The sequence below is a fragment of the Anoplophora glabripennis genome, unplaced genomic scaffold (genome assembly GCF_000390285.2).
Source record: "Anoplophora glabripennis isolate ALB-LARVAE unplaced genomic scaffold, Agla_2.0 scaffold269, whole genome shotgun sequence".
In the NCBI taxonomy this organism is placed as follows: Eukaryota; Metazoa; Arthropoda; class Insecta; order Coleoptera; family Cerambycidae; genus Anoplophora; species Anoplophora glabripennis.
This window is the reverse complement of record NW_019416747.1, coordinates 548886-575218: the sequence shown is the minus strand read 5'-3', so window position 1 is coordinate 575218 and position 26333 is coordinate 548886. Positions and strand designations below refer to the sequence as shown.

The 26333-nt window shown below is 32.6% G+C and overlaps 3 protein-coding genes across 3 annotated transcripts in view; 2 read left to right on the top strand and 1 right to left on the bottom strand.

Annotated features, from left to right (window-relative positions):
* Window positions 1-103: 103 nt before the first annotated feature.
* On the top strand, window positions 104-8764 carry LOC108905784. Its single transcript, XM_018708805.1, has 5 exons — window positions 104-377; window positions 430-678; window positions 753-890; window positions 959-2053; window positions 8149-8764. The coding sequence occupies exons 1-5, from the start codon at window positions 333-335 to the stop codon at window positions 8215-8217; spliced, it is 1596 nt and encodes a 531-aa protein (XP_018564321.1). The 5' UTR covers window positions 104-332; the 3' UTR covers window positions 8218-8764.
* A 5047-nt stretch (window positions 8765-13811) lies between these two features.
* The window catches only part of LOC108905789 (pseudouridine-metabolizing bifunctional protein C1861.05), a 155548-nt gene continuing 143026 nt past the window's right edge, over window positions 13812-26333 (top strand). The window contains exons 1-7 of the mRNA XM_018708809.1: window positions 13812-14119; window positions 14735-14957; window positions 15391-15530; window positions 15785-15941; window positions 16026-16205; window positions 16411-16538; window positions 16664-16723. Coding sequence (XP_018564325.1) covers window positions 13892-14119; window positions 14735-14957; window positions 15391-15530; window positions 15785-15941; window positions 16026-16205; window positions 16411-16538; window positions 16664-16723 — 1116 coding nt within the window. The 5' untranslated portion in view covers window positions 13812-13891. The remainder of the gene's footprint in view (window positions 14120-14734; window positions 14958-15390; window positions 15531-15784; window positions 15942-16025; window positions 16206-16410; window positions 16539-16663; window positions 16724-26333) is intronic.
* LOC108905790 (tetraspanin-9-like) lies at window positions 20673-23464 on the bottom strand. The gene has a single exon (XM_018708810.1). The coding sequence runs from the start codon at window positions 23326-23328 to the stop codon at window positions 22321-22323; it is 1008 nt and encodes a 335-aa protein (XP_018564326.1). The 5' UTR covers window positions 23329-23464; the 3' UTR covers window positions 20673-22320.

Genomic DNA, 26333 nt, shown 5'->3' with positions numbered 1-26333 from the left:
ACAGGAGAGTGAGAGTGAAAACAGGAGATCTGGTAACACTGTCTGAAACTGAAATCCCCTGTGAAAATCCTTATCCCTAGGTCACAGAATTGTGTTTGTTTATATTCTGTGCCTATATAGGTAGATAATATACTGAAGCTGAAATCTGAGTGAACCAGTTACTTCTTAAAGAGAAAGAAATTAATTTGATATTTGTAAACACATGCAATAATATTGTTTTTGATACATTGTGTAATTGATAATTGAATATATGCATAGTGCAATTTGCAGGATAATTTAACGAACATTAAACTGGATTAGGATACGATACACAATAGTTGCTTCATATAATAATGTCGGAAAATTCAACAGCACCGTATGTATTGCAATTAAAAGATGTAAGGAAGTTTGAACTTTGATATTAGTGTCCTAATAAATTTTTAATTGCAGGCAGTGAGTGCAATTCGTTTGTCAGAGAATGATATCAGTAATATTGCTTTATCAGTTTCTCAGCCAGCTGACATTAACATTCTACCAAGTTCCAGTCAGAAATTAGAGCAAGTATGCCTTGAGAAAAGTTCAAAGATATCAGCAATAGGAAGGGTTGTTGATGTGGACATGGAGGTTGAAACTCAGAATGTAAATGAGCAAGTTAATTTTGTATACGAAATTGTATATCCAGAACATTTTAACTTAAAGGTAAGTTAGTTTATATTATTATAATTAACTAACAAAAAAAAATGTGTGCAGATTAGAAAGAAGCTTATTTTTAGCCAATTTATAACTTGAAAAGAGGTAGACCAAAGAAAAAAAAGGTCGAGGAACTACCCGTAGAAATATCTAAAAATGTGAAACCTGTTCCTAGAACTAGATCTGGACGTGTGGTAAAATTTCCAAAATATATTGAAAAGGTATTTCTATATATATATAAAATTCCTCACCATCGTTGGAGCAGTGATAAAAAATTTACAATTTTTAGGACTTTAAAAAAATGGAGACAGAAGATGGCGCTTTATACTCCGAAGAACATGACGTGAAAACAACCGAATTTGAACGTTTTGAAGAAGATAATAAACAGGTGAAAAAAACAAATGAAATTCAGTTAGAATTTCATCAGCGTAAAAGAAAAATATCAGCACAATACCGATGCCCAAAGTGTAAGAAGGCTTATTTAGGTAAAAGCAAGATGATACAGCACATAAAAAAGTATCCTGATCACGGTCCAATACCCCACAATGAGTTAAATTTTGACGTTTGGAATTATTTAGTAGATATAACCCAAAAATGTCCCTCTGCTCAGCGTGGTATAAAATTTTGCGAGGAGTTGACGAATCTTCTACATAATGTATTGCTTTTAACTAGTGCTTTATTTAAAAAAGTAGAACAGAACAAGAACTACGTGGATGTGGATAAAGTTCTGGGTAATGCAATTGGTTTACCACCTGGCCCTTACAAGTTTAACGATAGTGAACTATATAAAGATGTGACTGTTTTGAAATTGATTACAAACAGTGATTTTTTTAAACCGGTAAATACAGATGAAGGCGCTGGGATAGATAAAAATGTGACGGTGGTCAATAAATCTCGGGAAAGTGAAGAGGTTGAAGCACAAAAGACAGAGTCATCTTCCTATAGAGACGTAAAAGTTATTTGTGATCATACAAAAGGAGACGAGGAGAAGACAGATTTGTATTTCAGGACCCACGGAGACGATTTCTCCATGATCAAAACGCAAAATAATATTACAAGTGAAGAAGTGCAGTGTATTCCAGTTATTGAAAGCAGCGTTATTATCAATAATTTCGAAAAGGGCAATGTGGAAACCGCAGCCCCATCGAGTTTTATTAAGAAAACACAATCACTGGATAATCGGTTACCTGTTCATACAGATCTGCTTTCTGATAATTCACTTTTGAACTTACCTAACTTGCGTAACTCTGTAGACGAGTTGATTTTGTCGGGTGTCGATTCCAGTGCGAACTTATTAGATAATTCGACTAGTTCGGACGATGTGATGAATGTTGATCAGTTTGTTAATGAAAGGTTCAAAAAGATCACGGAACCAGAAATGGAAGTGAGTGAAGCGGGCCTTAATCTTGATCTCCCTAATCTCGATTTGTTTCAGTTCCACACTAGTTAAAGTTCCTCTATTATTTACAAGTTTGCCGAGATATACAGGTGTAACTTTGAATGGAGGTCACATTTATACGGATTTATGTTTCCTCATTTTTGTCAAAATCTCGTAATTTAATAGACGAACGGTCCACCCCTAAAAAGATGCTTAGAAAATCAAGGTCACCGACCACGAGGAGAGGCCAGGATGAAACCTTTTGTAATCGATGCATTGAGTTATTGCGAACAAAAAACCTAAGTAACATCTTTGTGTCCGAGTGGCAGGTAATTTGTTATTAACAAAAAAATTGCAAAATAAAAATATTGCAAAAAAACGCTCTGCAAACAATTTTCCAAGGTAAATTGGGCAAAAATAAACACTTTTTGTCTCTTGACATTTTTTCGTAGAACGCTTCCTTTTCGAGCTAGGGGCGATTTAAGGTCGAAAAATGGCTAAAAGTTGCCAACTTTAAAAATTCATATCTCAGCTCCTACCAAAGCTTTCGGAACGTTCAAAAGCGCAAAATGATCCTCGAGACTTATACTTTAATGTAGTATTTTTTTTAAACCAGCCCCTTTTTTTTAACCCGTTAAATTTGCAGCTGAATTTCGGCCGCTAGTGCCCACGCGCCACCCCTACGTATCGCTATATATAGATATAGCGCTGTCGTGCATATAATCGAATAAACGCTATTCATTCATTACTTGTTACAATTTTTACTATTTAGTATTTCTAACACTCATACATATTTTCAAATTCATCAAATATTGTATATCATATAATTATTTATAAGATTAATAATATGAATATCATATTTAAATGGAAAATAATATGTATTACGTTACAAATATATTGATTTATATTTATAACTGTATCTTCATTAATGTAGCTTCAATAATAATAACTATATATAACTATATTTATATCAAAAAATTATTTAGAACTAGAATATAAAATGTTATAAAAGGATACGCATAGATAGTCAACCAAAATATTAACTAACCGAGTTTTCGCGAACGTGCGCTTATGCGAATTACTTGTTATAACTTGTTTAAACAAGCGCAATGGATTAGACTGCAGTGATCGGGTGTCGCATGGATCATTAGTTTATTGTCTGGCATCAGGCAATAACAGTGAACATTTGACAAAGAATGTATAAAAAATAAATAATACATTTTCTACAATATTCATGTGTGCTGTCATAGTGCAACAATCCTTTATTAGTCTGTAAACAATCATGCAACGTATGTGAATATTCAATGTTGTATAAAACTGCAGGTAAGTTTTCGAAAAATATTCTTGTGCTATTCGTTATTTAATACAATATTTATTATTCCCAATAGCTAGTATGTACATGATAGTATAGTAAATATCGAATCATCATGATACCAATACCATCATCAATACCTCCGGCAGAGCCTGTATTGTTACAACATGTTATGCGTGTTAAATGGCAAATCAATGAATGGTCTCAAGCAAGATCTGCAAGCATAACATCCTTCGACCCAACACAATATGGCTGGATATTAAAAAATAATGTATTGTGCTACAATTATTTTGAAGGAGATACGGCCATGGAAATGTTACAAAAATTCATATGTTCCTGCAGTGGAAAGTTACCCTGCAGCGATGAAGACATTTGTTCTTGCTTATCACAAGGCTTCAAATGTTGCGATCTTTGCAATTGCTCTATAAAATGTCAAAATGCAGAAATACAAACTGATGATACTGATTCGGAGACTGAAAATTGATTTTTTATTAAATAGTTAAGTTTATATTTAAATGTAAATATATTTTTTTGTATTAATAAATACCTTTGATATATGCATTTTTTGTAATGTTTAATTAATTTATTTTTCATTTAAATATCATATTCATATTATTAAATCTTATAAATAATTATATGATATACAATATTTGATGAATTTAAAAATATGTATGAGTGTTAGAAATACTAAATAGTAAAAATTGTAACAAGTAATGAATGAATAGCGTTTATTCGATTATATGCACGACAGCGTTATATAGCGATACGTAGGGGTGGCGCGTGGGCACTAGCGGCCGAAATTCAGCTGCAAATTTAACGGGTTAAAAAAAAGGGGGCGGGTTTAAAAAAAATACTAGATTAAAGTATAAGTCTCGAGGATCATTTTGCACTTTTGAACGTTCCAAAAGCTTTGGTAGGAGCTGAGATATGAATTTTTAAAGTTGGCATCTTTTAGCCATTTTTCGACCTTAAATGGCCCCTAGCTCGAAAAGGAAGCATTCTACGACAAAATATCAAGAGACAAAAAGTGTTTATATTTGCCCAATTTGTTTGCAGAGCGTTTTTTTGCAATATTTTTATTTTGCAACTTTTTTGTTAATAACAATAATAACCTGCTACTTGGACACAAAGATGTTACTTAGGTTTTTTAATCGCAATAACTCAATACATCGATTACAAAAGGTTTCATCCTGGCCTCTCCTCGTGGTCGGTGACCTTGATTTTCTAAGCATCTTTTTAGGGGTGGACCGTTCGTCTATAAAGGAAAGGTGTGATTAAAAGGTGAATTTTGTTAAAAAGCAAATTTCTACATCATCTGCCCCAAGTAATGCTCTTTGGCACGTTACTTTTACAGCATATGACATAATTGAAATCATGTGGCTATCTGTGAATGTTCTGATCAAGATCCCCTTCCACACCCTTTAAAATTTCTGGTTCCTCACTCGCTGAGTTTGTTTCCATCCAACATTAGCGTATTGGCATTCAAAGCTCCCACAATATCTTAAATGTTGAACCAATTTTACAAACATTTTCTTATTCGGTGCTTATACAGGCTGTTACAAATTCGCTTCTCACTACAGGGATCTCGGAAACGGTAAGAGGTACGAAGTAGCTTAATGGGGGCAAAGTTGCGTAATCAGGGGGCCAACATTATGCCTCTGAAAAATCGAGGCTAACAGGAATAGTTTTCGAAATATTTGAAAATAAAAATGGAATTTTGGTAATCCGTATTTGTTTCATTTTAGCCTCGTTTCAGATGATATTGAACTGGCAACTTTTTAATTATCAATTTTTATATGTAACGTTTCGTCTATCCAGGACCAACCTCATTTTTTTAAATACAGCCCTGGAAATTTTTTTACAAGTCTTCATAACCCCCGATACTGTATTGCCTCGGCCCGAACCAGATTCAGACGTTTTGTCTTGGAAAATTCATCCTCAATGTATTCGTTCAAAATTTATCTAAATTTTTCTGCCAAAACGGAAACATTTTTGAACGTTTACTGTAATTTTTTAAAATATAACATTCATTTGAAGTTTTGGTTGTTCATATACATTTTTAAGAATTAATTTGGCATAATAAAATTAAAATTGTAATAAAGTTTTAATTTTGACACAACACCTTATTGAGTTACGTTGACCAGGTGATGGTAATTGTTTAAATAACTTGATGGATTTCACAGGGTCTAACGACATTTAAAGTGTACGATAATTTAATAAACATAAAAATCTAAATAAGAAAAGTAGATAAAGGAACGAATACATTGAAGATGAATTTTTCGAGACAAAACGTCTGAATCTGGTTTGAGCTGAGGCAATATAATATTGGGGATCATTAAGGCTGAAAAAATATAATAAAATTTCCAGGGCCGTATTGAAAAAAATTAGAATGATGGTCCTGGAAAGACGAGATGTTACATATAAGAATTGAATATGCCATTCCATAGAGGGCAAAAAGTTGCCGTAAGAAAGTGTCTTCTGTTTTCAATGTCACCTCAAACAAGGCTGAAATTAAACAAAAATGGATTTCCAAAATTTCACTATTCCAAATATTTCGCAAACTAATCACCTTAGCTTTGATTTTTTAGAGGCATAATGTTGGTCCCCTGATTTCGCAACTTTGCCCCCATTTAAAGTTCGTATCTCTTACCGTTTCCAAAATCCTTGTAATGAGAAGAGAATTTGTAAAAGCCTGTATATCAACAAAAACCCAGCACTAAACACTGACATAACTAACTTTGTTAAGGTTATACAATTACACTACACAAAGACACTTGATAAACTAACTAAAAATGTTCCCAACCATTGGCCATTCCCATTTAGCCGAACTAATGTGGCATTTTTGCTTTTTACCAATGCTTTATATCATACCAGGTGAAATCAACTGGCTTTAGCGGTATTTAAGAGGTGGCACTACAAAATTTTATTTGAACAGCGGATGCTAATCCCTGTTGGCCTTCATAAGCGTTCGGAACAGGATCGGGTTCTGCTTAAATTTAAACTATTCACAGTGTAATGTTGTTTTGTTTTTTTTTGTATTAATTTAGTGCATCTAACACCAATTGAAAATGTGTGAAATCGTATTGTATTTTGTTTAGAATTTTATAATTTTTTAATATTACCTCTTTTAACTTTTCTAAATGCGTCCCTATTTACTTCATGGCAGTAGTGCAGTTCAACTAAACTAGGCCAATATCATAGGTCATTGACATTGAGATTCGCAAATTAATACATAATATATGGCTTAAAAAAAAGTAGTAATACATAATCCAGATAGCACGGTTTATGCCACTAAGTGGAGGCGTAAACAAAAATTAAAGTGCAGTTAAAAAAATTTATTATAACTTGACTGTTTATTTGATTAAATTTAGAAGAATTTTAGATTCATATTCAGAGGAACACATACTACAATCCATACAATATTTGCCGAGATAGAATTCCAAGAAAATTATCGGAACTACTGCAACAATTATCATGGTAGGGGCATGTCATTCTACCTCGAATGTCGAATGCGATTAATTCCAAGAAAGTGACGCAGGAGTCTTGGTGGAATATATCCTAACAAATATCGTACGCACCGTATTACCCCTAAAAAACTGACCCACACTTAAAGTTACATCCTGTGTAAAATTAGCAGGCCAACTTTCAAATTTCATAAATTTGATTATCCCAGTGTACCCTAAATTTACCCTAAACGAATAATGAAAACCACTCCATCTAGAAACAAACTTTACTAGTCTCACTGTAATACAATTTGCTGTGCTTATATTTTTCCCAATACAGGGTGTCGGGAAATTAATGCAACAAAATTTGGTCATAAATTCTTAAGAGAAATTTAGGGGAACCGTATTTTTTCTTTTTGCCAAGTGGCCCCCTCTGTCGGAGTTACAACCCCCTGAAAGCTGCCCCTAAAAATAGTCTTTTTTATATTTCAGAACCCTGTTGTACGAGAATTACTAAATTTTGTGCACACGGTTTTTATGACATGTGGAATCTGATAGTGCTACGCTTTTTGGCGGGAACCCCCTTAGGACACGTTTTCGTGGGCGCCCTTGTCTTTGGAACCAAAAAAATTTGTTTGCAAATTTGAATTTCTTAAAAATTATTAGTTAGCTAGAAAGCAATTGAATTTAGAAACTTTTTTGTCTCTCGACATTTTTTTCGTAAAACGCAATGTTTTTGAGGAAAATGGGGAACCACGATATGCATTCAATCACATTTTGACATCTTTCTCGAAAGCATTGCGTTTTATGGAAAAAGTATCCAGTGACAAAAAAGTTTCTAAATTTAATGGCTTTCTAGCGGACTAATAATTTTTAAGAAATTTAAATATGCGACCAAATTTTTTTGGCTCTAAAGACAAGGAGGCCCACGAAAAACTGTCTTAAGAGGGTTCCCCGTTAAAACACGTAGCACCATCAGATTCCACGTCATCAAACCCCTGTGTTCCAAATTTAGTGATTCTCGTGCAACAGGGTTCTGAGATATAAAAAAAGATGATTCTTAGGGGCGGATTTCAGGAGGCTGTAACTCCGAAAAGGGGGCCACTTGGCAAAAATAAAAAATATGGGTCCGCTAAAGAATTTGTGACCAAATTTTGTTGCATTAATTTCGGGACACCCTGTATATGTTGCAGCTCACTAAGATTATATAAAAGGGTGGCTCGATATTATTCGGTGTCAAAAGTCCGGGGTGATCACTGGAGTACTTCTGTCCCTGTTGATTATAATTTTATAGCACGTTAGAAAATGTATACCTTTTATTATTTCTTCTTTTTTTTTTTCCACAGCATTCACTGGTGTATCCTCCCGATGGATGGGCCAAAACTAAGTCCATCAGAAGTTCATTTTTGGTTTAAAAAAGATTAGTGTTATGTTACATGTATGCTTTTTGTGCAATGGTATGAATATTCTGATTTAAATTGATTCGCCATTGTGAGATGTTTATTGAACGAGTGTGGTGTGATACCCATAGTTGAAAAATCAATAAAATAATAACAATAATAATTATTATTATGAAATTAATTATATAATATGTCTTAATGGCAAAGTTCAAGACACACACATAAAGGTAAAATACCTACAAGATAAACGTGCAATCACCACATAAATAAAATAAAAGTATTAAATTATGTCATTAAAATTATGATTAAAAAGTTCCCGTGTAGAGATTGTATGCTAAAATAACTACTGCGGTAGTGTCATCAGCTAAGAAAATAACATTATTATTTGCTTCAGAAGTAGGTAAATCATTTGCATACATATAGGTATAAAAAAAAAATAGGAAATCTTAATTCAAATCGATATCTGTTATAGTTAACATATTGTTCGCAATCCACAACGTAATATTTTATTAAATTAATGCTGTTCTGGACAAAATTATTATTAAGGCGTCACACAGTGGGAAATATTGGAAAAAATTCTCGCCACTCACCAATTTTCATTGTCTCGTCGTGATTTTTTTTTTAATAATCTCGTGGTAATCTGAATTTTCATATTCCGGTGAGATTTTTTCGAAAAACCCTTTTTAAAATTTTTTAATGCTTAGGGAGCGGCCCAACCTCAAAGTCGAGGAAAAATTTTTTAAATAAGTACTCGATGTTCAGTTGTAGAAAAAAATTTTTAAAATGTATCTGCTATTAATAAAATTGATTATTATGACCCTTGATGATATATTTGGAGTTAGGTTTTCAAGAAAAAACATCAGATATATCATCAAGGGTCATAATAAGGGGCGCTCCCTAAGCATTAAAAAAAAAAGGGTTTTTCGAAAAAACCTCAACGGAATATGAAAATTCAGATTACGAGATTATTTAAAAAAAAATCACGACGAGACGATGAAAATTGGCGAATGGCGAGAATTTTTTCCAATATTTCCCACTATGCGTCACTGCAAAAATATTATATTTAAATTCTTTTCTGATATATACAGAGTGACCCATTTGAAAGCGGGCCACCCACATAACATTTTTATTTATGGAGCGATTTTGACGAAATTTTTTTTGAAATGTAGAGGGGGGAAAAGTGTATTTTGGGGCCAAGCCCCGTCCAGTTCTTTTTTAAACTAAGGCCTACTAGATCACATTCAGAGGCTGAAAAATCCAGAATCCATATTAGCGATTTTTTTAGAAAAAATCTACGTACGCCACTGGATTCGGCGTCCCCTGAAATGGATCTGTACCAAATTTCATGAAAAAATATTCAACATTAACGATTCTGCAGCTAAATTTCTGTCAAATTGTTTATTATGCATAAAGAAACTTTTTATCTAGTAACCCATGCGATAATAAATCAATCACAACAAATATTTAATAACACGTTTAATAGACATCATTATACCAAAATACAATGAAACAGACAGAAAAATGAACGAGAAATTAACATAAAATTTACAAAAAATACAATAAAATAAAATTAACACACATGAATTAAATTAAATTCTGGAATTTTCAACTAAATCTTCATTTAATTGAATGCATTTATTGTATTGTTTTTGAATGTGTGCCATAACATTAGACAATTGATGTGTTGTAATTTCAGCGCATGCCTATCTTCTTCTTTCGCGCAGTTCTTCTGCATTCATTGGACGAGTGTAGTAAACTTTTTCTTTAATGAACCCCCATAAAAAAAATCTAGGAGAGGCAACATTTACAAAAATATTCATTCAATTAAATGGAGATTTAGTTGAAAAATCCAGAATTTAATTTAATTCATGTGTGTTAATTTTATTTTATTGTATTTTTTGTAAATTTTATGTTAATTTCTCGTTCATTTTTCTGTCTGTTTCATTGTATTTTGGTATAATGATGTCTATTAAACGTGTTATTAAATATTTGTTGTGATTGATTTATTATCGCATGGGTTACTAGATAAAAAGTTTCTTTATGCATAATAAACAATTTGACAGCAATTTAGCCGCAGAATCGTTAATGTTGAATATTTTTTCATGAAATTTGGTACAGATCCATTTCAGGGGACGCCGAATCCAGTGGCGTACGCAGATTTTTTCTAAAAAAATCGCTAATATGGATTCTGGATTTTTCAGCCTCTGAATGTGATCTAGTAGGCCTTAGTTTAAAAAAGAACTGGACGGCGCTTAGCCCCAAAATACACTTTTCCCCCCTCTACATTTCAAAAAAAATTTCGTCAAAATCGCTCCATAAATAAAAATGTTATGAGGGTGGCCCGCTTTCAAATGGGTCACTCTGTATATATATATAAAATAAATTTATTTTTCATTCTTTTGTTGCAACAACATGGTAGAAATGTTTATTTTTAATTCATTCAAATATCCTTCGGGTATTTTTTGTTGGAAGGGGTTTTTCTTTCTGTGTAAGTGTATGCGATAGCAGTAAAACTACACATAAAGACGAGTGCGTGCATGTCCTTGCCGATTTCCTACTCCATAATATCGAAAACTTTTTTGTACAATTTTTTTTCTGTAGTTGATCGATTGTTTTTTATAATTTGTTTGTTAGTCAGTATGTGGTGTGAATAAAGCCATTATAACAATATTTTAAAAGAATATTTTGTCACCGTGTGATTTACATAAATTAATAGATTTTCCTGTTACATCATACATCGAAATGTCTCGAGAACAAGTAAATATTGGGAAAAATTTAATATTACAAAAATTAATTAAAATTTAACGATCTTTTAGATAGACCGCATTTCCACGTTCTAGGAATCAAAAAAATGTTTATTATCTCCACGCAATGTTCAGTGTGTCTGGTAATGCGATGCATTCCTTGCAGGAGGTTATAGTACAAGTGATTTGTGATATATTTCCTTAATATACTATATTCCGAAAACGTTTAGTTTTCGATCTACAGGATGTTAATGTTTTAACTAAAAGATGCAAATTTTTCAAATTTTCAAATTATTGAAACCGGATTACGCCATGCAATAAATCGATTTTAATTTTTTTACTCAGAAAAACAGTCGAGATACCTTTTCTCTTCCAAATCGAACAAGGAATTGAAAAATAATTTTTATTTTAAGAAAAATGCCTGTGCGCACGACACTGGTGAAACTAAAAACAATATTTTTATCGTAAAACATATATTGTTAATTGTCAAAGCTTGTAAAATTTCATTAAAATATTCTGAGCGTTTTCTGCAATATTTATAAATTAATATATTTTTAAAACTTTATCACCTTGTAGATCAGAAACTAAACGTTTTCGGAATATGGTATATTAAGGAAATATATCACAAATCACTTGTACCATAACCTCCTGCAAGGAATGCATCGACTTACCAAACACCCTGTATACAGAAAGGTTTGAACTAACAATTCCAACTGCAATTGGAATCTATTGGAGAAATCTAACAACCCCAGTTTCTGGAACTAAATAAATTTCTTCATTTCGGAGACATTGACAGCGGGAGTGTTAAATGGCATACCCTGTATTAAAGTTTTTGCATTTAAAGTTCTGGTACGAGCAGTATTAGTCTTCTTACTGTTTGGATTATAACTGTTTATGATATTTCACATACATATATCCCTGCTTATTCCAAGATTTATTAATGAATTGGTTTATTAGCTTTTTGGTATGCTATCCATACAGGGTACAGCACAGAATAGCTAGTTTTCATATGTTGCAACGTTGCAATATATTGAGACCTATTTTCAAGAAAATTCTATATATCCAATTAGGACCCAAAATATCACAAAAGAACCCAATTCATTTTTATAATAATTACATTAATTTCTGTTAATGTTCAAAATGTCACATTATTCATCAAATATTTCCTATTAAAGGTTTTCTAATACTGGCTGATAATGAGAAAGGTGCACTTCTGAGGCAGAGATTCCATCCACTTGAGCAATAGTGTTACTGGCTCCAACAATTTGCCATTACTTGAGTTTTAAATTAACAGTTTGCTTAACATATTAGCCTTTTTTATCTTTGTTCAGTTGTAGATAACTCAGAATTAACAGATTTTGAGTTGTAACTATTCCAGCTGGCATGCAACATGCAAAGTGTTCAGTATATTTTATACACTTATCAGATATTTAAGTTTTTTAATTGTATAAACATAACGTATAAAAATTATGTTATGTGGTTATATGCGTTTGACTATTGTCATACCGATTTGTTAACTGAAATTGAACGATTAATTAGATTCCTGTCTAGAAAGAGGCAAGTAGAATAGATATCGGATATCGTGGACTAATAACGTTAATAATTAGGTAACTAGATATTTTTAAATATTTATTTGTAAATAGTTGTATATATATACTTAGGTATTTGACTATTTATTAGTTAATTTTGTGCTATAGGAAATATTTTAAGAATTAAGTAATATGTCGAGTATATGGTAAGTGGTTCATGAAAATATAAGAAAAGTGCTTATTTTATCCCATAATAAACATTAAATTTGAACTTGTAAAATTATGTAGGTCACGAAAGTTATATTTTTCTATTATTAAAAATTAAGTACACTATATATTTCTAGTGTGTAAATAAATAAATTGTTACCTTTTACGCATAAAAATAAACGATTGTTGCCAGTATTCTGAATTTTTCTTATTATAAAAAACCTAATTGAGATTGTTTATACACTTTTTTTAATTATTATTTTTGTTTCATGATGTTTCCAGAGTTTGTTCTATTCATTTCTGTTATGTTTGTAGAAGCTTATAGATTGTTCTTTATTGGTCTTAGAAACCTATGGAAATTTCGAGAAACAACGGAAAATATGTATATACCTAAATGTCCGAACTATAAGGCGCGAGGGGAGCTTTGGGAAGGTTAAGTTGTTATTGTGATCTGGCAAAGTTTGTAAACAGTGTGTATTAAATAAAGCATATTCGGTACAATATTTTTGCCACATGGAAAAACATTTAAAAACTTTCCAGATATTTGTGTTTAATTTAAAATTTAAATCATTCATGGGAAAGTGAACCTCAACTATACAATGAATATCTACATACAAAAGTATGTGTACATATTACAATAATAAAAAAAAGACAAAATGCTGTTAGCCAATGAAAAAAAAAAACGGCAATATAATATGTGTAATTAAAAATAATAAAATATATCCTTGTTCACAAATTAGATGAGCGTTCTCCATTATTTTCAACTTCATTCTCTAACATCTTTTGTTTCTCCTTAAATTCAGAACTATATACCATACTTATAGCTTTAAAAAAATGTTCTATAGCTGCTTCGCTTAAAAATATATTTCTGTGAAATATTGAAATTAAATGTGAATATCTTGTCGACAGGCTCCTTCTGCCCTTCAGCTTTTGTTTTGGGGCAATAAAAATAAAAAAAGTTTACCTAATTAATGTTTGATTTTGCTATGGGTAAATGTGTGTTTTTGCATCGGACATTTGTTTCAAAATCATTTTTATGTGAACATTGTTTATATGGAGATCGAAATCATTGAAAGAATTAAATTAGATTTATGCAGCCATTTATACGAATCTGTAATAGCTATATAGCTAGTAGTCCAGTGTTTTGTGTAATTTTTTTTAGCATCATTAGGTACATTGTTTCTGTATAAAATATAAATTGAAAGCAGCATGTATCAACAAGTAAGAAAACTAATATCTTTTCCCTTCAAAATCCGATTTTTCGAAACAAAACGATATTTTAATAATACGTATGTAGACGTGCAAGATGAGGTTAAGTTTGGTTTGGAAACTGGAAAACCTATTGTTGCTCTAGAATCTACAATAATAACGCACGGTATGCCCTATCCAGATAACATCGAATGCACGTTTGATGTAGAAAATATAATAAGGGGAAAGGTAAGCTCACAAATCTATGTAATATGCAGTTAATTATTGTGTTCAACGACTGGATTGCTCTATTCGCTAGTTTTTTATTTTGAATTTTGGGTTGCCTAGCAAGTAGGAATAAATTAAAAATCGCCGGCGATAATTGCGAATAACTATCTCTTTATTCAACTACCTACTTATTTCCTTGTTTTTACTTGATACATCCACTCTAATATTTACTTTTACTAGAAAAAGGTATAGGTAGCCTAAATATTTTCACCATCCTTGTTTGTCACTTCCACTTCCAACATAAATTCTTCTAACCGCAGCGCTAACCGAAAATCCCGCATGAAGCAGATTTTCAAAACAAAGACAAGCAAATACTCTCGTCGCGGTAGCACCAGAGCGAGTCAAAAGTGTCAAAACTGCTCATGAATATAGCCGAACAAAACAGTTATAATAACTGCACAGAATCACAGCTTAAAACAAAATTTCTAATGACAGAGTGACTTTTATATTCATAAATTACGACGTGATTTTTCATTGTCTCAGTGTTGCACTGTTGGTAAAATATTCCGGTCTTTTGTACATTTCATTATGAATTAAATGTTTGTATCTAAAGCTATATGTTGTAATTGTCTTCAGGGTGCAATCCCAGCCACCGTGGCTATCATAAAGGGTAGGATTAAAGTAGGCCTCTCTAAAGAAGAACTTGCATATCTAGGTGATAAGGAAATAAGTAATCCAATTAAAACATCACGAAGAGATCTCCCTTATCTGGTTAGTAACAAATTAAATGGGGGTACGACAGTCTCTGGTACTTTGATCGTTGCTAATAAAGTGGCTATACCAGTTTTTGCCACCGGAGGTAGGAAACAATAGTCATTCGTTTAGAATATATAACTCTGAACTGTAAAATCTTTTTAAATCATATCGTTCGCCCGGAAGAAGAGAGTTACATCTCAAAAGCGAGTTTAACTTCTCGGAAAAGGAGTTACATCTTTCAAAATTTCTCCAACTATAATATTAAAATGAAATATTAATACGTTATGTTGAAAACAGCTCAAATAGACACATAAATAAAATATAATATTTTTCTAATTTTTTTCTCATTTTGGAATAGGCTTAAATAAACATTAAAATAATTTAAAACTGCTATCCTGGAAAATGATATTTTTTGAGATATAACTCTTCTTCCAGACTATCGATATGCTCTAGCTTAATAATAAATTACCTACCTAAATATTTCTAATATCTTTAATAGTTGTATCAGTTATCCTTTATTAAAAAGATTGTTTTAGGTATTGGTGGTGTTCATAGAGAGTTCAATAAGACCTTAGATATATCAGCAGATCTTACCGAATTGGGGAGATCTGGGGTTGCTGTGGTGTCTAGTGGAGTGAAGTCCATTTTGGACATCCCAAAAACACTAGAATATTTGGTAAGTAGGGAAAAAAAAACTGTAGTAATAACCATTACCTTCTCTGATGGATTACAGGGTTATTCATTCGTGTGTAACATTCTACCACCTTATTCTTTTTGGGAAAAAGAAAGATTTTCTCTTTTATTTCAAATATATCAAAAAATAATTGAAAGTTTTTTGGATCTGCATCAAAAATTATTTCCTATTACGGATTCCCGTCATTTTAGTATGAATTTAGGACTTTTGATTTTCTTCTAATTCCATTTTTGCAGGAGACCCAGGGGGTATTTGTGGCAACTTTCGGAAGTAATAGAGAGTTTCCGGCATTCTATTCAAGAGTAAGTGGAAGTCAGGCGCCTTATAATGTGAAAAATGCACTCGAAGCCGCCACAATAATCAAGTACAATAGGGATTTAGATTTGTGTTCAGGTAAATATATAAATTAATATAACGCAAATTTTATTATTGTACACTTTGTATTGTAAATTAAGCTGTAAAGGGAATTCTTTTTAGGCATGCTATTTGCCGTTCCAGCTCCTGAAGAATATGCCCTTCAACCGGCCATTATTAATAATGCCATAGAAGAAGCTTTAAAAAGAAACAAAGAGCATAGGAAAGTGGAGGGGAAAGATGTAACTCCTTATCTTTTGTCGGAGGTGGCAAAAATAACTGGTGGAAAATCTTTGAAGACCAGTATCCTCTTGGCCAATTAAATACTTGTACGGCAATCATTACAGATATGAATATTTTTTGAATTTATAAGATTTTTCTTTTTAAACTATACATAGTTAGGGAATAAGTTATAATATTAACCTTTATTGTAAATTTTTTTACGTAGAATACTTATAGTTAGGCATTTATTGTTGGAAACTGTGGATTAAGCCTTAATGTTATTCAGATATTGCTTTAATTAAAAACAACGCGAAAGTTGCTGCTGAAATTGCCGTTGAACTGGCAAAATTGGATGAAAATCATGAAAGTAGATGCACAGGACTTTATGACACGCAAACGTTAAAGGGCAAACCTGTGAGTACTACATAATATATGTATTTTTAGCAACATTATGAAAATTATTATTCAAAATTTGTATCGATTTTTTTTACACTTTAAAATACTATTTCCATTCTTAGTCGTAAGTTGTTTATTTGTAGGTGGTGATTGGAGGCTCCAACTTGGATTGCAGCGTCAACTTAAGCTCTTCAGACATAAAGGTAGTCACAAATATAATTTTTACTAACAATACACTTTATTAAATAGTTATATATATATATACATCTTTTACAAGTTGTGTTGTAACAACACGAATAGCTCTTGTTAACAATAGTACATAAACTCTGTCGCACTACAAATTCGCGAAAATGAAAATCGGGAAGCCTAAAGTAATTCGACATTTTGGTCTCTCTGTTGAGTGCAGTGGAGTGTATTGGTATCCATTTAATGATATTTTTTCTTCCGTATTTACTGAACGATTCCGTTAGGCACACCCTTAGGGACACATCTTTATTAATTCAACTACAGAATTAAATTAATGAATCTTTCTACAAACGTAATTATGAGGTTTCCCAGTATATAACAAATGAATATGGTGAAATTTATTTTTATTTATTCACTAAGCATAAAACTCGTAAAAATGCATAGAATTTTGCCTCCTTATTTTTAATAGTGCTGAACACGAACACGAAATTATTCGATAATAGCGGAGTAGGCAAAATTTTATGAATTTTTAAGCTATAGTAAATAATTACCTTGTTACTTTTTAAATAATGATTTTCTATCAATATTTTTAATTTATTATATTTATAGTAGTAGTATCTGGTACCAAAACTAGGTATACATTTATCATATAAAGGTCCTTCATTGTACTTGCATTTTCTTTTATTATAAGTTGTTTAAATATGAATTTAATAACTGCCTAGGTGATAATAAATATTATTTTTCTTGACAACAAATTACGGTGGATTACAATAATTCTGATGTGCTAAATTGAATCTCATTATTTATTTTTTATTCTTAAGTAAATTGTTGTAGAGAACCAGTTTTTTTGTAAATTATAAAATACATGGAAAAAAATGATTATAAATTATTGAAAGATTAAAATCCAAATTAAATACTCAATAATTTTTCCACGATTTTTAATATTTTTATATAAAGAGAAATGTGTCCCATCAGAGAAGTAAAAACTTAATTGACAGGCTATTACAACTTTCATGAATACTAAAAATGTATATTTATTTCAGAATTGTTAGTTTATCTGTTCAGATTAGACTTGGAAAAAATGTTCCAGTGTTTTATTACGTTTTCAGGACAGATCCTATGAAATTTTTCAAAATAATCTGTATTTACTAATTAAATGACCACTAAAAGCTTGTTTTGAAAAATTTTCTAGCGGTTAAGAAAATCCGTATGATTATTAATTTGATTCCAAAAAAAATGAAGAGACATTGACAATTTATGTAAATTGGGTTTCCTTGCAAGATTTACTTAAAATCCAGTTAAACCAACAATCTTGAAATAAATATATTTCGATCACCAAAGATCTTTTGGCATATATTATGTATGTACCTATAAATTGTTTTCTTTTTTTAGTGATATATAATTTTATTGTCGCAATGGTACAGATCGTTCAGTAATCACTTGGGGTAATAACAATTAAATCAGAAGATGAAACAGGAACTATAGTCGTTTGTATGAGTTAATTGCGTGTGCAAGTACTATTTTTTTTCATTTTTGATATTAGAGAATCCTGAACGGATCAGAGGCACAAATGTCTATTTATTGAGACAGTCGGTAGTTCGTACGTTTGATCATTTTTACTAAAATGTCAAAATAAGTAGGCGACTCTGGATGAATCTAAAAACAAAATATTGAGTGAAAACATGTTTGTAAATATTCATATAATTTTAAGAAATACATTCGCCAATACCCCCAATTAAAATTCACATAATTTTTTATCCGCTACACTTACAGTATTTTTGAGGTGGTTTTCTATATGTAGAATATAATAAGTCTTCAAATGAATTTGACGATATATCATACATATACATATGTACTGTACTATATATAATGTATTGTTAAATAATCAACATCTCATGTTAAATAAATTAAATAAAAGTTCACTAGGTAGGTATATTGAATACATTTTCTGGGGATGTATGCATTATAATTTTATAATTATGTTGTTTTTGGTTAATTTTTCTACCTTCTCAAGTGTGAGGTTTTTTGATAAAATGGACAAAAACTTCTAAATTAACCTTCTTATATCTTATTTGTTTTTATGTTTGATGGATATTTTTTAATATAGGTAGCCTACTTTACATATAGGTAGACAGGTACTGAAATCACTCGTTATAAATATCTATCTACTTACTTAAGAAATATTTTAATTTGCTTATTGTTTCTTTATATTTTGGGGATCTTAAAAGTAGTCTACATATCTTACACATTTGTATTTTTAGCTTCATCCATTGTAATATGCAGAATGTTGACTTGTGATTTCTATAGGAAACATCTACCTACATAAAATAAATATCCTTTCAAAGGTGTACTTCATTTTCGACCAAATGCACTTGAATTGAGGCGAGGCACTGTTTATAATAAATATATAAGCTCATATAAACACACTTAACTCTCGAAGCGTCCCTTGTTTTTTTTTTTTTTTGTATTGATTCAAAGGTCCATTTTTGTGACCTGGCGGTCTCCAACAGTCTCAAGTTTTGTGAGATGCGAATGTACAGCAGCAATTCCTAATGCTCTAAGGGATCATTCTAGATGCAGCGGAGAAGACAACTATTTATTTTTGCCAGCTTCAGTCGGAGTTGGGCGGTTGCCTACTACTACAGTCGTACCTATCAGTCCAGTCAGGCTGAGTTCAACTTAAAATATGGCCTATAATGAAATGAAGTCTTATATCTAATTAATAACTCATGCTCAGTTAACACGTATGTGCCGACAAATGATTTTACTAATTCCATAGTCACAACTAAACAATTCTTAAAAGACGTACCTAGAGTGATTTTTAAATATTTTCGGACATCTCGTAATAGATAATGAAAAAAATTTAAATGTATCTAAGTCTGAAAGAAAACGATATAGAAAAGAACAAGTTGACCAACAAAATCGGGAAACTAAGAGACATGCAAGTATTGTTATATACAGAGTGTCTCTTTTAATATATTTTTTCATTACAAAATATATAAAATACATACATACACTGTGTGGATATGACCTGGTGATATACCGGGGTACGAGCTTATCTGAAATTTCTAGTTTGTTTAAAAATACATGAGAAACTCAAGTTATGTGTGTAGATTTCAGTTTTGTTTAGTTGAAAGCATTAACTGAACATGAGTGAACAAATTTAATATTTAGTGTCGCTTGGAATGGCTTGATTCTACACCGCTGTCGTTAACTTATGAAATGAAAATATACACAGATAAAGAATACTCTTTTCAAATTTACAATGATATACTTTTTTGGTTCCAAATACATTAGATAGAATGTAAAAAGACTATTGACCTAAGGCTTTGCTACTGCTTAAAAAAATATATCATCCTCAATAATAATCTAAGGTTTTACTAATACTAATATAATATATACTATGATCGCTCTATAACAACGCAACATCAACATTGATTCACTACTTATAATAACTTTGGATATTACATACATACAAAACTGGTGATTCTTCATTAAACAATTTTATTATATTTTTTATTTTCAGTTTAATTAAATTTATATCAAAAAATAAAATATTACCTACATTCCGAACATATTTCCTATAGTATAACGGGTCAATTCTGCACACACCTGTAATAGCTGTTTTACATTGAGAATTTATTCATGAATAAATTCACAAAGTTCTTTACAAATTAATTCATCAATTTATGTACAAAATTTTAGATTGTACATTGTTCTAAACTTCGCGAATTTCTTTGAAACAAAAACAGCTACTACCAACTTTGTAAGCAAGTCATAGTATTTTTTTTTTTTTAGATAACATGAAAAAAAATGTAATCGTACTTTGCCAGTCTTTATAAAAACATGCTGAAGTAAATATGTACAGAAATAACTATAACTTTTTCTGTTGGTACTTCTAAAATTCAGGAAAATTATAACGTGAAGAATTTCATGAATAAATTTATGAAGTTATTTGCCAGCAAATTTGGTATTACACTTGTCCAGCTTCTTCATGAGTCCACGTCATCATAAATGAGGACTTTATGAGTTAATTCATGAAGAAATTCGCAATTTAAAACAGGTATTACATGTATATTACAGAAATGACCGAACCGAATGTCATCGGAACAGGATCTTTTTGTGAGGTTATCAAAAGTTAAAATAATTTAGACAAATTTATTTATTTGAAAAGCAAATTTACTGATATACGAAATAGGAATATAAACCTAACGGAACATATATAACAGATATAAACACTTGATAAATCACGTAGTATACTATCAAATCTATGTATTTCACGTTGCGTTTTATGTCTATTTCTATTTGCTGGATGATTTTAACTGTAAATGTGAAATGAATGAATGAATGCAATTTGCAAATTGAATGTACTGAGAAAGGATATTTTTGATACCGTCAGTCTCTTTCGAACTGGTCAATATGTCAATGTGGTCAAAATATGTATACGTATGGGCATCACACTAGCAATAAAGTATATATTTTTATGATTATATTTAACTGATATCATTTTATATTAAAAAAAAACAATGTTCGTAGATGAACAAATTAATTTTTTCGGTTAAGATTAACTGTAATAAATCGATAAAATTGCATCTCTGTAACTACACAGGATCGTTACAGGGACGGTTTGAGAATTGTATAATTTACGATTCTCTAAATATGTTACTTACAGGTTAACCGGACCTTACAAAATTATAAGTTTGCAGAGAAACGCAGAATCGACCCATGAACTTTGTTCTCTTTTAAACATTTTTGATACTACGGGTTAACGGGCGAATATAAAACTGGACTGCCCGTACTTGTGACTTGTTCCTAATATTTTGCGTTGTTTCAGTGTAAAATTATGTTACGACTTTTGAAACCAGTAACTGGAGGAAAAAAGTATTTTTTGACGGCATTAGGTATATTTTTCCATTGTTTCATAAAACAAATATACTACTGCTATATGTCATTACGATTTTAAATAAATTTAAACTTGCCTTGGAATGTTTAGTTCGAGAAATCTTAGTCGCCTTGAAAAAATAAGTCTAATATAATTTACCATCCGTCTACAGGAAATTAAGTATCTTAACACTTAAGTGTTATAGTTGTTAAGAAATATTTGACTGGACTCTCATCACCAAATCACATTTACGATTTCAGCTTGGTTATTTATACACATTATATATATATACAAAATATAAATATAGCTACATGTACATATCTATCACATTTTTAACTTGTAATTAAATCGAAATAATTGTGGCAATATTTACACTGTACAAAATTTCCTTGTTACGTCACTGAGCGAAATCCGTACATGTGACTTGATGACTGACTAGTGACTACACTTCTTTGCGTTTCGATATGGTTGCGTGCTATAAGCTTAACAGAATGAGAAGTTTATGCAAAATTGTTGTTGGCGAGCTACAGGCAGACGTCAGCGATGGCGTCGCGCACCGTGCTACACCATCGTCACTGACAATCGCCGATCGTCCGATTCTCAGCACGGGTCGTCCCTCACCCTGGCTCGCGGCTTGCGCTTGAAAATATCCTCCAGTGGCGTGGCCAGAGGACCCTTCTTCACGCGGCCCCACCGACCGCGGTTGAACAGACCCTCTAGGCGATACTTTAGTCATATGTTGTCGTGGCTGCGGTACTCGCGCATCTCGTAATTGTTGTTGCCGTTGGGGTTCTTGGTCTGTGTGGGTGGCGAGGACAGCAGCGCCGCGCTCTCCGGCCGTACCAGCAGCGACTCTCTCTCGCTCTCGGCACTCTCGGCGCGAAGGGCTCCCGGAACGGCGCCGTTGGCGTTCGGCAACTCCAGCTCCGTCCGCAGGATCCGGATCTTCTGTATCATTTCGCGGATCTCGTAACGCAGGATGCCTAGGAAGCACATTTTCAAGAAGGCGAGAACGCAATAGCCCAGGATGGCCAGGAGGGAGGCCGTGGAGCGCAGGTAGGCCAGCAGCCGCTCGTCACAGCCCGCCGGATGATGTTGGTGCTCCCCTTCGCAGGTGCCGTTCATCGATGGGGGTGGCTTCAGGCAGCAGCTGACCGGAATCTGTATCTGAACGGCGCTGCTGTTGAAGTCCTCGGGACCAGTGACTCCGCAGCACGAGTTCTCGGCTTGCAGCCTGTTCCACATCTCGGTGAGCTCGTTGTTGGTGCCGTATTCTTGATAGAACCGCACCCGTAGCGCGGGTTTTAGTTCCTGGCAGATGCGCTCGAACCGGAATGCCCAGAAGGCGCCCAGCACCACGTCGCCGAACAGCAGCACGAGCAGCACCAGCCAATAAGCGTTCAGTAGCTTCTCGGAGAGTTTGAGAGCGGCCACGCAGCCGAGAAGTTGGAGGGCGCCCCCCTGAGTCACAAGGGCCAAGTAGGCATAAAGGAACGAAGGTTGGTAGAGGGTGAGCGAGGGGATGAGCGACCTCCGGAAGTCGAAGAGGACCGTGCGTGCGGCGGCTCCGCTGAACGCCAGCGCTCCTGCTAGCAGGGCCGTGTTGCAAGTGTAAATCCATAGGCGGTAGTATCGCATGGCCCTGCCACCTATCCCTGAGGCTCCAGCAGCCACACCACCTCCCGCTCGTCTTAGCGGCATTCGCCTCCGCAGCCCCCCCTCAGTCGTGCCAGCTCCCATCGCCCCCCATGCACCTGCAATCCAAAAAAAAATACTTTAACAACAGACTTTCGTGTTTTCATTCATTTCGTTTATTGTACTTTGGATTTAAACATATTTTTATTTATAGGCATAAATAATGATAGCAAATTTTATAACGATATAAATAACTATTGTTATTATTACAGATCGGACGTAGGTACATAACTGTAATTTCAATTCTGTTTTAAAATTTCCAGTTTTATCGAAAGAGAAAGGCGGATGAAATACAAACATTTTTATTTCTTTGAAGTTCTATTCATTTTCGTCCATAGCTGTTCCTAGTTCCTTTGATTTACTAACAATATTATTTAAATGTAATAAGAATTCTTCCTTATTAAGTCTGTTTGATTATAAAGGCCCCGAGCTATAACTCGGTTACCCATTTTTGCACACCCTGTAAAGAATATATAATTTTAAATGTTATTTTCTTTATGCAAACGCACATTTTTTTTGACGTCATAAATGATTGATTTAAATGAGCTTGTATACATTTTTTTGTACATTTTGATTGATTATTTTATTTTCTTTTCCAACCATATAAAGTTTGTATGCGAAAATGTTATACGGAGGCATAACGAAATTTTTGAAAAAAAATGTGAAAATTTTCAGCCTTTGACTTTAGGTTACGGAGTTCGATTTCTAAATCATACCTATCCAGTAGGAGGCGCTGGCTGGCTGGAAAAACATATCGGTTTGTTTGTAATTTTGTGGTCACCTTTCAAGTTTAACTTATATAGGTACAAAATGAATTATTTTAATGGAGGAGTTGATATGCTGCAGGTTTATTATGAATGTAGAAAAAAACAGTGTTGCAGCTTTATAATTATATTATTGTCGACAGTATCACACAAAAATAAATTGTTTGCAAGGTGAATTTGGTTCAACATCTTTATGAAAATGACTTTTGACAAAGTATACAGTTCTGTCGCTGGTACTTAAATAGGTACCTAATGCAAATAATAATCTCAACTTTTCTAAAGTGATTTTATGGACAGATGAAAGAATTTTTCTAACAAAGCCATGTTTAATCGCAATACATCTTGCATAATTTTTTGTTTATTAATATTGCGAAGTTTTTGTTACATACATATTTTTCCTATACTATCTTAACTGTCTCAGATTTGCCTCAATTTTACTCTGTTTTATCTGTTAGGAAAAATTCTATTATAGGATAACATCGATGTAAATGTAAAGACGCTACACTGTATTTTCTAAGTTCATAATAAACCTGCGGTTTATCAACTAATTCATTAAAATCATTCATTTCGTTATAAGTTGAAAGGTGACAACAATTACAAAAAAAACGATATGTGACAGAATTGTTTTTCCTACGCCTTCTATTTGATATGTTTTAGAAAGCGAGCACCGTAAACTATATAAATAAACTATATAAAATATATTATAAATTTCATATGCTTGGAAAGAGAATAAAAGAATCAAACAAAACATGCAAAAAAATTTGGACAATCCCATTTAAAAATATATCGATGACGTCACCACTCATCTATAGTGTGATTGGAGAGGAACCTCCAACATTCCGAGGAGATGTTTAGAGGGTAAAAGTGAACAGAAAAGCCAAATATACATGTGGTCAAATATCAACGGTTACTGAGCAATAAAAATATTTTTACATGAGTTAATAATTATTGTAACGTGTCGGTAGAGAAAAGTATTTATTCTTTATTATAAATTATAACATCAAAAATTAAAAACTTATTAAATCATTTAATTAAGTTATTAATTAGGTGTTCAAATATACCAGCGCAGCGTCCGCTTCGATGCATGCATTAGCTCTTGTGTAGATTGCACGGGTAGCTCGTTGAAATGCACGGTGATTTTCCCTTATGTGTACTGTGCAATTGAAAATCCGATCGAGTAGTGCCTCTCTTGTATTCACTCTTGTTGAATAAATTAGTGATTTAAACCACCCCCAAAGGCAGTAAGTAATCAAGGGGATTTAAGTCTGGTGACCTTGATGGCCAATTTCTGTAACCACCACGGCCAATCCAGCGATGTGGAAAGCGATTGTTGAGATGATTGATCAAAACACGACTAAAATGGGCAGGGGCACCATCATGCTGAAACATGTACATTACTTAATATCCAATGTAACATCATCCAGTAGATATGTCAAATTATTTTCTAAGAATTCTAAATGTCTAGCTCCAGTAAGACGATTATCTTGCACAACTGGGCCAAGTAATTGATTATTAAACATACCACACGTTAACGCTGAATCGATGCTGAAAGTTACTTTCCACCAACGATGTTCATTGTGACAATTATTTACTCCATCACGAGTGAACTGACTGTGAGCCACAAATTACGGAATAATCTGTGCTGTGAGCCTCATTAGTGAACATGTATTTGTAAAGTGTACGGTTTTCGTTTATCCAAACATCAGAATAAATGTGACATTTACTAATTACTAATGTGAGTTTTGTGTAGATGCATCGAATACTCAAAATAATATGTCAAATAATAACAAATTTCGCAAAAAGAGCTTTTCATTGCTATCTCAGTAACCGTTGATATTTGACCTTTATGTTTATTAGGCTTTTCTGTTCACTTTAGGCCCCTGAACACCTTCTCGGAATATTGGGGGCTCCTTCCAAATCACCCTGTATACACAGGGTGTCCAAGAGTAACGTATACAACGGAAGACCACATATTCGTTTGGCCGCTAGATGACCTCAAAGTTCGTGAAAATTTTTTGAATTTTATAAATAACTCGAATACGTATTATTCGATTTTGGCTATTTTTGGGGTGTGGGCTTTTACTTTCAATCTACACATTTTGGTGTTATACAGAGTGTTTTTTAAAACTTACTTAAAACTTAAACTATGGGTGGCAAGGTAATGTAGACATTTAAAAAATATTTTTTTGTACCCAAACCGCTCATTTAATCAATATTCTATAAGATGCCCAAAAACTTCTAAATGATATCACCTATGAAATAAAAAATAGTTGTCATTATTGTCCG